Here is a 14442-nt window from a genome sequence, read left to right on the forward strand (position 1 = left end):
TTGTGATAAATGTTGGAAGTTGCTTTAAAAGTATGCTATATACCAGGGGTGCTCAATCCTGTTCCTGGAGATCTACCTTCCTGCAGATTTCAGTTGCTACACATATCAAACACACCTGAACCACTTAATTAGGACATGAACACCACTTGATAATTACAGGCAGGTGTGTTTGATATGGGTAGCAACTGAAATCTGCAGGAAGGTAGATCTCCAGGAACAGGATTGAGCACCCCTGCTATATTCACCTTATTCTCAGCTGACGAGTGGGCGCTGCCATATGAATCTTTTTGTCTCGCGACTTCCGGTCACATTCACTTCCATTCATTTTTTGACGTTAACAACTGCTCGTTACGCTGCTTGATGTTGCAATTTAATATTTTCTTATTATATTATGCTACTTGGTCTGTGTAGTCATGCAAACATTTGTTTGTTGAGCAAGTAGTTTGGCCATTTTCTGCCGTTTATTATTCCTAGTCATTTCTCCCATAGGCGACTGAATCGGAAGTTCTAAGACAATCGCGAAAACAGGCGCACTTCCGCATTTTAGAATAAGGTCAATACCATGGGGGTCAAACTCCAAGTTCTTGGAGAACTGCAGCGCAGCAGAGTTTAGTACCCACTCTGCTTCAACATTACCTGTAGAATTCTAACAAGCCTTAATTAGTTTGATCAGGTGTGTTTAATTAGAGTTACTGCTTAAAGTCCCAGTCACACTGCACTTTTCTCCCTATAGACTTCCATTCATACGCATGTGAATACTACAGACCTGGATTGCAAGCTCATGCAACAAATTTTACAGTTTGCAGCATTGGAAAGTTCAAGCTTGAAGAACTCTGACCAGCGAAATCACATCATGTGATTGCTTGAGACTAATCAAAGCTCAAACCATGACCTCTCTGAACAGAAATTATGGACCAGTCGCTTGCTTTTTCAATCTCTAATTATTTTGTTTAATTCGCAGTGCCTTATGACAGAATTTTGCATGCTCAAAAGTTAGTGTGACCACAGCCTTACTGTGCAGACCTGTGGCTCTCAGTAATATGTAAGATGATATTTATATCTGCTGATTTCTTAATTTTGTTATACATTTTCTGTTGTATATTTGTTTGCTGCCAAAACAATAAAATAAATTTGTCAATTTTTATGCCTTCTATTTTAAATAACAGCTAAGAATACTGATTAATTTTAGTAACACTACAATAACTATATATGATATACTATTAATGTGTATGCAGTATAATGCTGTGAGTTGTAACACTACAGTACAGTAATTAACTGTACACAGTTTCCAGTTAGTTACCACTACTGCTCTATTACAGTAATTAACTGGCAACACTGTTGCCAGCTAATCACTGTAATGGTTCGGTTGCAGTAAATAATTGGCAACACTGTTGCCTGCTACTCACTGTATCGGTTCAGTTACATTAAATATCTGGCAACACTGTTGCCAGCCACTCACTGTAATGGTTCAGTTACAGTAATTAACTGGCAACACTGTTGCCAGTTACTTACTGTAACCAAACTTTTACAGTGAGTAGCTGGCAACAGTGTTGCCAGTGTTCTACTGTAAAAAAGCCTGGTAAGGTCTAACAGTGTAGGAAAGAGAAGTGGGGGTGGATGTTGGGATTCTTCCAGACCAGGCTCATTCTGAAAACGTACCTCTATATACATTTCTGGAAGCCGCGAAATACGTCGCAGGAGGTACGTATTTTTGGAGTTTTTGTTTTCACGAATCCACCAGAGGCCACTGTGTATGCTTTTTTAGATCTCAGATTTCTCTCATGAGTGCCATTTGTGCCTGCTGTTCTGACGTAAACCCACCAGAGGGCGCTGTTGACTGACTGAATGACTGACAGAACAATTGACTGACCCACCCTCCTTCTTCCCTAACCCCAACCAATTTTATCGATTGACCCGCCCACCCACTTCCCTAAACCCATTTTTCAAAATCAATGCAAAAAAATAAAAGCCCTCGCCTGATTTTTACCACGTTTTCAGATTATCCCCCATTCTCACCCTGTAATTTACTTGTTTGTTTTATTTTTTGGATTCTGTTTTTTTGTCTTACCTGCTTTTTGGAACCGTTCTTCACCAGACTCAAACCCCATCGTCGTGGTTAACTCCTCTCTACATTTCTAGTTCACTGACGTACATGACGAGCTAACTGGACAAACTGGTCACAGCAGAAAAGCCATCCATATGGAGGTAAGCGCGAAAAGAAATGGTGTCATACCGCCCCTTAACATTTGTTTAAAAAATTAAATGCAACCATACGTACCTCTGGCTACAGTACAGAATTTATGGTCTCCAGAAACATATACATTGAACTACATTTTCAGAATGAGCCTGTGTTGGATTCTTCAAGACTAAGATAACTAAGGTAGGAAACTCTGGTTATTTATATAGTTTGGATTCATCTGATTGGTAAATTATGTGATAGCTAATATGGGACCAGACGTGGCCAATCATAAGCATGTGATCCTCTCAAAATTAGTTTACAGATAAACTTCACTAACTGAGCTATAATGACTCTAAAGACAGTTGTCATAAGCATGTATAATCTCTTCACATTTATGACACGTGTCATGTCATTATAAAGGCTTAATGACAGTCTTATGAACACACCCTTCAAGTAAAAGGTTACCTATTTTAAAATGAAAAAATATTTGTTTGGAAGGGGGTTGGGGGTGTTTTGGGGGTGTTTTTTAAATATTGTTTTAAAATCATATAATTATCTACTGTATCACAATGAATTACGACTATTCATCTGATTCATCTTCTGAGGTATAATCTGATTTTCGCACATTCGCCTAACAGCAAGAAGGTTGCTAGTTAGAGCCTTGGCTGGGTCGGTTGGCATTTCTGTGTGGAGTTTGCATGTTCTCCCTGTGTTCGCATGGGTTTCCTCCGAGTACTCTGGTTTCCTCCACAGTCCAAAGACGTGGTATAGGTGAATTGGGTATGCTTAAATTTGACTGTAGTGAATGAGTGTGTATGGATGTTTCTCAGTGATGGGTTGCAACTGGAAGGGCATCCGCTGCATAAAACATATGCTGGATAAGTTGGCAGTTTAATAAATTTTTATTAAAGATTAATAAAGGGACTAAGCCGAAAAGAAAATGAATGTTATGGTTATCTTCATAACTGGGTGATTTGGTTCATGGCTGATAGGTTTTTGTTATTTTTTAATCCCAAAAGGAAAAATGAATAATAAAAATATTTGAAAAGTTTAACAAGAAAGACTTCACATGTTTATGATCCAATCAAAATCAATAATTTAACAGCCCTGTATGATTTAGTACTATGGACTTTCATTTGTATTTATTCCACTGAACAAACATGAATGCGGTGCAGCTGTCCTTTTTGAAATATTACTGACCTATTGGTGATTCCCATCTCATTTTTCTTCTCCCGGCAACAGGCCGGATCTGCAATGACATGCCGCAGCCACTAGGGACTAGTGAAGAAATTGTCTTCAAATATTGATTCTTGAACCAAAAATGATGTTGGGTCTCACTACATATCAGGTTCATCCTCGGAGCACGACAGCCCCACGGGACGACCATGGCTGACAAGCGAAGAGACTTCATTCTATGTCTGCATGAGGATTTCACAGCTTTCTGCTTCCCAGGAGAGCGTCACAACACAAAGGCCTTTCTAGAAAGATGGATCTGCAGATAAACATATGCAGACAGACACAAACATGCACACCTGCAGTAGAAGAAGACTGTCAGAATGGCCATGCGTTCATCCCATCGACCACTTGAAACAAACAGAATGAGCTTTTCCCAATAGCACCATACCTAAAAATATATTATCCCAAGAGAGAGCTGACGGTATCCTGGGCTTCAGTAATGAGAATTCAAGATGGTACTCGACCTCATCTCCCAAGGCTCAACACTGGAATCACAGTGGTTCTGATACATTCATCACAGCTCACAAAGCAGATGGCTGGAGTCTGAAAGAGCTTTGAAGCCTGGAAGACGTCTGGACAGGACCAGGGTGAGCCTTGCGAACAGTGCCATCGTGTAGAGCGAAAACCTCATTCAACACTTCACAAACCCCTGAGAAAGACATACAAGAGATGAAGACACAACGGACGGTGTCCTTTCTGCAAGTTCGATTCAACCCTGGAAAAGGGAAAGCTTAGTAAGAGTGAACAAAAGGACCAACTTGAGTGGAGAATTGAAGTTTAGGTTAGGTTTGCTGAGGAACTCATGATGAATAGTGGAGCTGATTCTATTTCAAACTTTATTAAATTGCAGTATAAGTTTTGCCTCTTCACATTGGAGCTTATCTTTGAACAGGTTAATAATTCCAGGCAGCACATTGCTAGGCTGCTTTCAGAGAGTACTTCTGAGAGCTTCACAGTTAGACCAGAAAACAGAATGTTTCGATATAAGTTCGCTAAGTAATAGTGCACTAAGTAACTTTCTGGTTATGTTTCAGTGTTAGATGACACATTGGTTTGGGGGACACCTAGTGGTGTGGATGTACTGTTGCGTTGATCATTATTACAGGGGTCATGAACTGAAAAAATCTAAATGTTTTAAAAATCTAAAAATATAGGTTGTTGTTCTATAAAAAAAAAAAAAAAAACATCTGGTAAGATTCAGAACATAAAAACGTCTTAGTTGTCTAAAATATACTGAAGCCAATCTGCCACTATATTACATAATAGTAAACTCCATGGAACAGGAACGACTTTTTATCATACGTTAAACACAAAACACAAGTTTCCATCATGGGACTCCACACTCATGTCATCAGGCTCGCAGCTCTCAGCACTGCTCACACTCATCACCGCTACCAAGCTGACCAATCACAGAGCTTGTGGCGTTGTTGTGACATGTACTTACATTTTTTGAGAGGTGCACATTGACATCAGCCACGGCGAGGACTATGCGAATTTGGTCCTTTGATCACTTTGTTTGACTCTTAACTAATTTACAAACTAGTCAAAGCTCAACACTGAATTTACAAAAAGCTAAACTTAATTGAAACTAAAAAACAACGCTGTGCTGATCATAGAACCAACAGTAATTGTTTTTTAATACTTATTCAATATTGTATTGTCTGTCTGTTATGTGATATGTATCATATTAATGTGTTTAGAAACCCAAATCCCCTCTGTATCCTTCCATCTGTCAAACATGCAATCAAAGTTGCACCCTCAAAAAAAAAAAAAAAAAAACTTTACTATTCAAAACTGTCATGCAGGTAAGCATTTACTTCCGAGTCTACATTTCACCACAGCAACTGAAAGGGTTTGTTTCCATAAGTGGGTCAAATAAGTAAGAAAATAAACTTGTAAAAATAAATTAGGATATTTCTGATATAATTTTTTTATAATGTAGAAGTAGAGCTTAGAGAACAGTACAAAATAAACTAAAAAAGTTACTTCATGACCCCTTTAAATTATTCATGATCTTTTTATTTATGTATTTATTCATACCGCAGTGTCTAAAAAGGGTACGTTTTCTCTTGATATTAAGGTGTATTTCCGTTTATCTAATCACAAGTGGACGCCAAATGTGTCTCCATCCTCTATACTTGTGATCTGATTGACGAAAACACATCTTTGATGTGATGGCCGATAATTTGCATTCTGTAGAATAAAATAATCGGTAACACTTTACAATAAGGTTCATTAGTTAATGCATTTACTAACATGAACTAATCATGAACAACACATGTACAGCATTTATTAATCATAATTGAACATTTACTAATGCATTATTAACATCCAAGTCCATGCTTGTTAACATTAGTTAATGCACCATGAGTTAACATGAACTAACAATGAACTACTGTATTTTCATTAACTAACGTTAACTAACACGAACAAATGCAGTAGTAAATTTATTGTTCATTCTTTGTTCATGCTAGTAAATGCATTACTTAACATCAACTAATGAACCTTATTGTAAAGTGTGACTAAATAATCTCCTCATCAGCATTTTAAAAATGCAGGGGTTGCACAATGAACCTGAACACTGGCCAATTTAGTTTTTGGAAGTTTGGTGGCTAAATTTGACCAGCCTGATAGCCAATCTCCATTGATTGCACATTCAACCCGTTAGAGCAGAGCGTGAAGTTTCAGTTGGTAGAGTAAGAGCACAGTTTAGCATAAATATTGCACTACACACAACTCTGACATTTCAGAGTTCAAAAAAGGACATATTGTTTGTGTGCATCTCGCTGGTGCATCTGTGACCGAAACAGCAAGTCTTTGTGATGTATCAAGAGTCACAGTATCCAGAGTAATGTCATCATACCAACAAGAAGGACAACCCACATCCAGCAGGAGTTACTGTAGATGCAAGAAGCTGTCTAAAAGTTATGTCCATGTGCTAATATGAAGTAAATGTGACATCAATTCTTCTGCTTCCACCAAAACTGTTCATCGGTAGCACCACAGGGTCAATATACATACAATAGGCTGCTATAGCCAAATCTTTGGTCACTCGTGCCAATTGTAAACCTCAGTTTCAATGATGCTAACAATGAAAATCTTGGGCTGTGGACAATGTGAAGCATGTATTGTTCTCTGATGAATCCACCTTCACTGTCTTTCCCATATTCGAGAGAATTACGGTGTGGAGAAGCCCCAAAGAAGCATTTTTCTCCACCAGAATTATGTAGTGACCTGGGGCCTCATGTCTGAAGACTTGCGTGGAAATCTTACTAAAACATTGCGTACGCACAAAGCTGTAAATGTGCATACGCAGAAAAAAATTCAGATGTATGAAACACTGCGTACGCCGAATCTCACGCATATTCTTTTGCAACTCCGAATGAACGTAAAACTGAGCGCAACATGCACGAGCACAAAACCCCTCCCTGCCTCCTCCCCCGTATGAATATGCTAATGACTATGCTAATGGCAAAACCCAACGAAAAAGCAATGGCAAAATCAAGCAAAAAGAGAAACTTTGAACAGAATGTGAATTGAAGGTGCTGCTTTCGGAGGTAGACCGGAGAAAAGCGGTGTTATTTGCAAGTTTGTTCTCCGGAATTAACAACAACAAAAAAAAATAGAGTGGGAGAGTTTAGCTGATGCGGTTAACACAGTTGGGTCTGAACATCGCACTGAGTGCATTAAAAAAAAAGAAATAGTGTGGTTTATATCTGTAAAATGTTGCAGTACTCTTAACAGTCTCAGTGGCGCACCTCGTAAGACGCATGTGATCATGTATTGACACGTTCGAGCATAAACTCGGCTCGAATCCAGCGTCTGATGAACTCATTCTTCTTTTTTTCCCCGCTACATATCAGATTTTGCCCACTATTTATCACGAGAAAGACAAGTAGGAATCATCAATAAGTTTGTGCATCATATTTTATTTGCACATTTATTGAATGGAAATGTTTCTGATTCACGCATGCAAATTCATCTTCAGATGGTGTCTTTATAGCAATGTGCGTGCGGTAGATCGCTCAGATTACATTGGGAAAACAGGCGACTGCTGCAAATTGTGCTTTAATGTTTAGCTGGTCAACTGTATGGTATGGAAACCTTATATACCTGCTAGATGAACCCGTCTCATACAGCTGCCATTGCAAGGCTCAGACACTTTGCAAAGAGGAATTTAACACAACTGCCTCTAGGAGTCGCCAATGGAAATAAAACAGACAAGCACAAAAAATGTGCGTACGCCAGCCAGAAAGCTGCCGTGAAGCTGCGCACATTCCCACGTTCAGTTCATTGTTAGTAAATCCAAACGTGAGCGATTCTGAGCGTGAAACCTGGTGTACGCAAAGTTTTTGTGCGTACGCAGCGTTGATACATGAGGCCCCTGGCTACTATTCTGCAAGAATGGCTCAAAATCCCTGTGGCCACAGTGCAGGACTTGTATCTGTCCTTCCCAAGACAAAGTGAGGCTGTATTGGCCGCAAAAGGAAGTACTGCAACATACTTATAAATGATTGTTGTCTTCAACCAGGCATTTCATTGTCTAATCCCTGTATTTGGGTGTCAAATCAAGTAAAACAAAATACTCAGTGCACCTTTAAGTGGGTTGTGTATGTTTTTACAGAGTAGCTTATGCTTTAAGCCAGTTTTAAAAGTTTCTTCAAGGGGATTGCATCTGTAAAGCTCACATTACATAACACTTTACAGCAAAGAGGAGCTGTATTTATTTTACTGTAGAGTTTATCATTGTTTTACTGATGACTACATCACTTGCATTTCTACTTTGCAATTGTGGAAGGAAGCTTTATAAATGTTTTGTCTTCTGAATTCCATCTCACACAGACAGTAAAAGACTAGAAAACGCAACACATCTCCATATGATCTTATCTAGTGCAAAAAAAGGCTCATGAATTTTTAATTTGTTGTTATGATCCTATTCAGCAACCCTAATTAGAAGTGCAAAATGACTTAAAGGAAACATTTTCAGGGTAATGACTTGACCCAGAGGAGCAAATTGACAATAACTTGTGAATCACACATTCAGAGCAAAATTCCCTCCCTACTCGTGAATATAAAGTTTGCTGTGTGCTGGAAAGCCGATAAACATAGTTAAACTACAGTCTCTTACAGACAGTCACACAAACCTCCAGCCGAATCTGACAGTCCAGGGTTTGTCCTTCAAGTCCAACGTCCTCTAATCTCTCATACATGCACTCACAAACCAGTGGAAATCCAGGAAGTCACTTTGAGCTTATGGATACAGTCTTCAGGTTTATACAGAGATCCTTGTATGTCTTCTGTCAAATCAAAATGCTGTCTATAGTCTACAATCAATTTGTCCAATCTCTTGCATGTACTGTACATGTACTGAGTTCTTCAGAATGTCAGTGTCTTAAACAAGAAAGTTTTCTTTTCCAGTGGGTCGTTAAGGAGTCTTGGGCCTCATGGTAGAACTGCCATGTTGTTGCTATCGTGTGACCTGTTAGGAAAGAGAAAAGTAGATTAAAGGTGCTGTATGTACGTTTTTGAATCTTCCAAAGCATTAAAAAACATAATATGTTTGCAGATATTTAAGAAACATGCCAAGTGAACATTCTTGTTTATTTGAGAAACAATGCTGAAATTAGATATTCTGCTTTGGAAATGTCTTTTTTACATGCCGAACATCTGTATTTGTTTCATTTAACCCACCCACGTGGCCAAGATGCAACCTCCGGTGGACAGTAGCAGACTCCGAAATGAGACGCAGATTCAGAGTTCCACATGAGGGTGTTATTAATTTACAAAATAATATAAATATTTCGAACATAAACATTAGGTGAGTATGTAACCCTGAATCCTAACGACACTCTACGTGACAAGATACACAGTGATAAGCAATTAGGCAGAAATTTAAATAATCAAAAGCACAGAATAGTGCACTTACTGCACTCCCAAAAAATGGTAAGGTTTAAAATTTTTTAGCAGTATTAAATATACAAACTGAATCACTGATATGTTGTGGCTTGTATAAGTTCACAGTTGTTACAGATCTAAAGTTCAGTCTCAAACGGTTTATTTTTAAGAGGTAAACCATCTGCTGCTGCTCTCAGTAGTATGGCAATAATTGTTAAATGGCATCCAAACTCACATTATTAGCATTTAACACTGAATAAAACACATGGGATGTACCTGAGGTGATCATTGTCAGTTTCTTCTATTGTTCAGCTGCATGAAATAGAAGCTGTTTGTAATATATACATTTCAGGTGTTGGTTAGAACAAAAACGTATTTTAATTTGGAAAATATTCTTTCTATTGTGTGTTGCTGCTTTTAATTAGAACACAACCTAAATCAGCCTTTAGGCTTGATAGTCAGGTTGTTGTCATCATCAATCTGGCAACCTGCACTTGCTTTTGTTATTTTTTTGTATTTGAATTATTTTTCAGGGTTTTCTCCTTTAATGGATAGGATAAGTAAAAAAGTATTGACAGGAATGCATAGAGAGAGGGGAAGGATCAAAGTATGTGTCCATGGCCAAAATGCAACCTTTCAACCACGAGGTGGGAATTGGACTCGGGTCACCGTGAGCACCAGAGTTCATGTGTTGATGCACTGACCATTACATCACTGGCGCCAACTTGCTTGTGTTTTGAACCAAATGTGCAATACCTAGTTCAACCACTGGTTGTCAAGATTTAGCCAAAAAAATAAATAAATGAAATCCATATTTTTTAAGTTTTATAACTGTAATAAGATACATTTTTGAAACAAAAACTAAATTTTGCATTTAGTTCAACATAATGTATAAATTAGTAAGTTTGTGAAAAAAAAAAAACAGGATCAAAACAGTCAATAAACTAGAAAAAAATAATACATCATTTAACCAAAAAAGACTTCTTTTTTGAGAACACATTCTAAATAGCGTCATTTCTGAATGCAGTAAGAATTTATTCTGAATGCATTTTTAAAGTAATTTAATTTAGTTGAATGCCAAATACTTTTTCGATTTTAACCAATTAAATTAAATTAAATTAAATTAAATTAAATTAAAAACGATAAGATAGTTGCTTTAGTGTCATAAAGTCATAAAAATGCTACAGAGCAAAAGTTGTTGAGCAGCTGTACAGCAGAAAGCCAGAATGTACTGAAGGATAATAAGAACATAAAGACATTAAGCAGACAGTACAGATGATATAAGAAGGCAGATGGAAAGAGACAGCAAGAGAACACAATATGTATCCTGGCTCATTGCCACAATATCCTGTGACAAGTTCACTGAGGCCTGCTGGTTACTGTTCCATTTCCACTGCCATTAAATGCAGAATTAATGCTTACAGGGCTAAAGCACACTTTCCCGCCTCCAAGCTTTTCCTCAGCACACCTCATTGGCTCTTAAAGTAGCAGAAGGCAGGACCTGGCTGACTGACAGCCAGCTCAACCAATAACAGACTCAATAAACAGAGTCATTAATCCTAAATGTAAGACCCAGAGCTGTCATTCATTTCTCATCTCTCCCTCTTACCAATTTAATTAGGACTCTTAATTTGAAAGCCTCGGTGGAGCTCATAGCCATAATGCATTTTAATGAACTCAACAGATGTTCTGCTGTTACTTTATAACTCTGAGCAATTATTCTTATAGCAGTTGTGTGTTCTCAGACTGTGTTATTTCTTTAATGCTTCACCTGTGTGTCACACCTGTGTGAAACAGCGGTCGCACTGGCACATCTAACGTCTCCAATCTTAATTTTAATAAATGAGGTAGGTGTTTTGTTATAAAGGATTTATATTGTGCTTCAACATTTTCAGCTTCCTGTTTTGTTTCATATTACAGAATTATTACAAGTTACAAAGTCACTTCAAAAGGATGTAATCTGTATTATAAGTAAGAATTACTTTTCTGTTTCTTCCAGGAATGCATATTTGTCACATTATTCTGAACGGGGTCTATGCACAAGGACTTTTAATTGCAGCCAGCCAGCCTCAGTGCTTCCGGTGAACTGTTTTTCCACTATAAAACTGCCAAGTTTAAGGTCTGATTACTTTAAAAATCAGTGGTCTACACCAGGGGTTCCCAAACTTTTCAGCCCGCGACCCCCAAAATATCAATGCCAGTGACTCGCGACACCCAATATCCTATGAGGTGGTTATAAATACAGAAACTGTATCCAATGGAACACACACACCAATAGACCCAAGTTTATCCTTCGTTTATTTATTTTTTTATGTATGCGAGTGCTGTAAATGGGCCAGAAAGTTTAACCTGGTGTTATAAAATCAATCTGCATCTGATGCTATTGCTATGTCTTGAATATAATGTAAGTACCTCAGGGGTCGCAATCCAATAGAACTAGTAACTATAAGCTACTATAGTAAATATATAGTATATAGTAACTATAAACGACTATTTTATCTCTTCAGTAGGTTATGGATAAAATATGGTAATTCTTATGGTTTGATAAAAACAAGTAGATTTTTGGAAATCACCAGGGGCCTCATGTTTCAACGCTGCGTACGCACAAAAACTTTGCGTACGCCAAGTTTCACGCTCAGAATCGCTCACGTTTGGATTTACTAACAATGAACTGAACGTGGGAATGTGCGCAGGTTCACGGCAGCTTTCTGGCAGGCGTACGCACATTTTTTGTGCGTGTCTGTTTTATTTCCATTGGCGACTCCTAGAGGCAGTTGTGTTAAATTCTTCTCTACAAAGTGTCTGATCCTTGCAATGGCAGCTGTATGAGACGGGTTCATATAGTAGGTATGTAAGATTTCCATACCATACAGTTGACCAGCTAAACATTAAAGCACAATTTGCAGCGGTCGCCTGTTTTCCCAATGTAATCTGAGCAATCTACCGCACACACATTGCTATAAAGACACTATCTGAAGATGAATTTGCATGCGTGAATCAGAAATATTTACATTCAATAAATGTGCAAATAAAATATGATGCACAAACTTATTGATGATTCCTACTTGTCTTTCTCGTGATAAATAGTTGGCAAAATCTGATATGTAGCGGGGAAAAAAAGAAGAAAGAGTTCATCAGACGCTGGATTCGAGCCGAGTTTATGCTCGAACGTGTCAGTACTTGATCACATGCTTCTTATGAGGTGCGCCACTGAGACTGCTAAGGGTACTGCAACATTTTACAGCTATAAACCACACTATTTCTTTTTTAAATGCACTCAGTGCGATGTTCAGACCGAACTGTGTTAACCGTATCAGCTAAACTCTCCCACTCTATTTTTTTCTTTTGTTGTTAATTCCGGAGAACAAACTTGCAAATAACACCGCTTTTCTCCGGTCTACCTCCGAAAGCAGCACCTCCAATTCACATTCTGTTCAAAGTTTCTCTTTTTGCTTGATTTTGCCGTTGCTTTTTCGTTGGGTTTCCCATTAGCATAGTCATTAGCATATTCATACGGGGGAGGAGGCAGGGAGGGGTTTTGTGCTCGTGCATGTTGCGCTCAGTTTTACGTTCATTCAGATGTACAAAAGAATATGCGTGAGATTCGGCGTACGCAGTGTTTCATACATCTGAATTTTTTTCTGCGTACGCACATTTACAGCTTTGTGCGTACGCAATGTTTTAGTAAGATTTCCACGCAAGTCTTCGTACATGAGGCCCCAGGTGACCTCCCTTCGTTGTTTACGACCCCTCGAGGGGTTCGACCTCCACTTTGACAACCACTAAACTATACTGCCTGATAGATATACGTAAAGTGGGTCTCAGACCGGAAAAGAACCACTGCATTAAATTCCATTTTCCTCTGCCATTTTTTAAAATTGTAACAGTTAATTTTACCCCAGTAATTTTAATAGAGTTTTTGCACTCGCCTGCTGATTCTGACAGTGCTTGCGGTTAGTTACACAGTCTTTCTTCTTATTTTACGTTTAAATAAATAAATGAATGCTTAAGTCTATTTAACTGAATGTATTGTAATTATATTACAACACTGAGGCTGTAAAAGGAACCTTATGAAATTGAAATTAGTCATATTAAGCTTTCACTGGAAGTTTATCATTGACAAAAAAAATAAAATAAAAAATAGCTGTGCATACAGTATACCCCATTTCAGTGGCTTAAGTAGTGTGTAGTCCAAGAGACGATGTTGCACAGTTCCAAATTTCAAATATTGACTACTGGTTGTAATTAGATTATATTCAATTTTAAAATCAGGTTACAGTAAACTGTAAAGTAATTTTTAAGAATCACATAATTATGAATAATTCACACAATGGCGGTATTTAGTTTGTAATGTACTGAATCTGCCTATTTTTTAATTCTGCACTGTAAAAACTACAGGGTTCCGCACAATTCATTCATGTTGTCCTAACACAAATTGATTAAGTTAGCTTGTCACTTTAAACAAAATAAATATAAAATATTTACTGTAAATATTTACAATATAAAATGGCTTCGTAAATACTGTGTAAATTAGTTTACGATCTAAGTAATATAGACCAAATTACTGTCTCCAGTTTTTATCCAGTAACAGATTACAAGTTTTAAAATCTGCATGAAATCAAATTCAAAATATTTATTTTGCTAGCACACATTGTTAATTTAACATTGAAGAATGGATCTTTTTTTTTTTGTTATGACACGTTTAACAGTCATCATAATCTGAAATCCTTGAAAGTTTTTAATATTTTCATAAAAAAAAAACTATGAACATTTATATGCATTCATATATTTATTATATCATCTTTGCATCAAATTACAAAAAAATAAAAATAAATAAATAACCTCTTTTGTGAGGTGTTTCTAATGCAGTGTCTGTGAGGCTGAGAGCAAATTTGAAGTTATTCTCTCCTCTGGCTGCCTTCATCAGTCTCATACTATTTTTTTTTTTTTCCTTTTTCTGAAATCTTGACAACACCATCAAGGATTTTTCTTTTATTATTTCAGCGAAATTTACCCAACTATGACGACTTCCGCTACTGAGAAACCCGGAAATGTGAAAGGGTCTATTGATCCATGTTAATCCACAGAAAAAAAATTACTGTTGTCAAAATCAAAGCATTTTTCTTCTGTTC

At 37.5% G+C, this 14442-nt stretch overlaps 1 protein-coding gene across 1 annotated transcript in view; it reads right to left on the reverse strand.

The window, feature by feature from the left end:
- Positions 1-8303: 8303 nt before the first annotated feature.
- tafa4b (TAFA chemokine like family member 4b) overlaps positions 8304-14442 on the reverse strand; it is a 117796-nt gene continuing 111657 nt past the window's right edge. The window contains exon 6 of the mRNA NM_001077273.1: positions 8304-8894. Within this exon, the coding sequence (NP_001070741.1) occupies positions 8883-8894 (12 nt within the window). The 3' untranslated portion in view covers positions 8304-8882. The remainder of the gene's footprint in view (positions 8895-14442) is intronic.

The sequence above is a fragment of the Danio rerio genome, chromosome 11 (assembly GCF_049306965.1).
Source record: "Danio rerio strain Tuebingen ecotype United States chromosome 11, GRCz12tu, whole genome shotgun sequence".
NCBI lineage: Eukaryota > Metazoa > Chordata > Actinopteri > Cypriniformes > Danionidae > Danio > Danio rerio.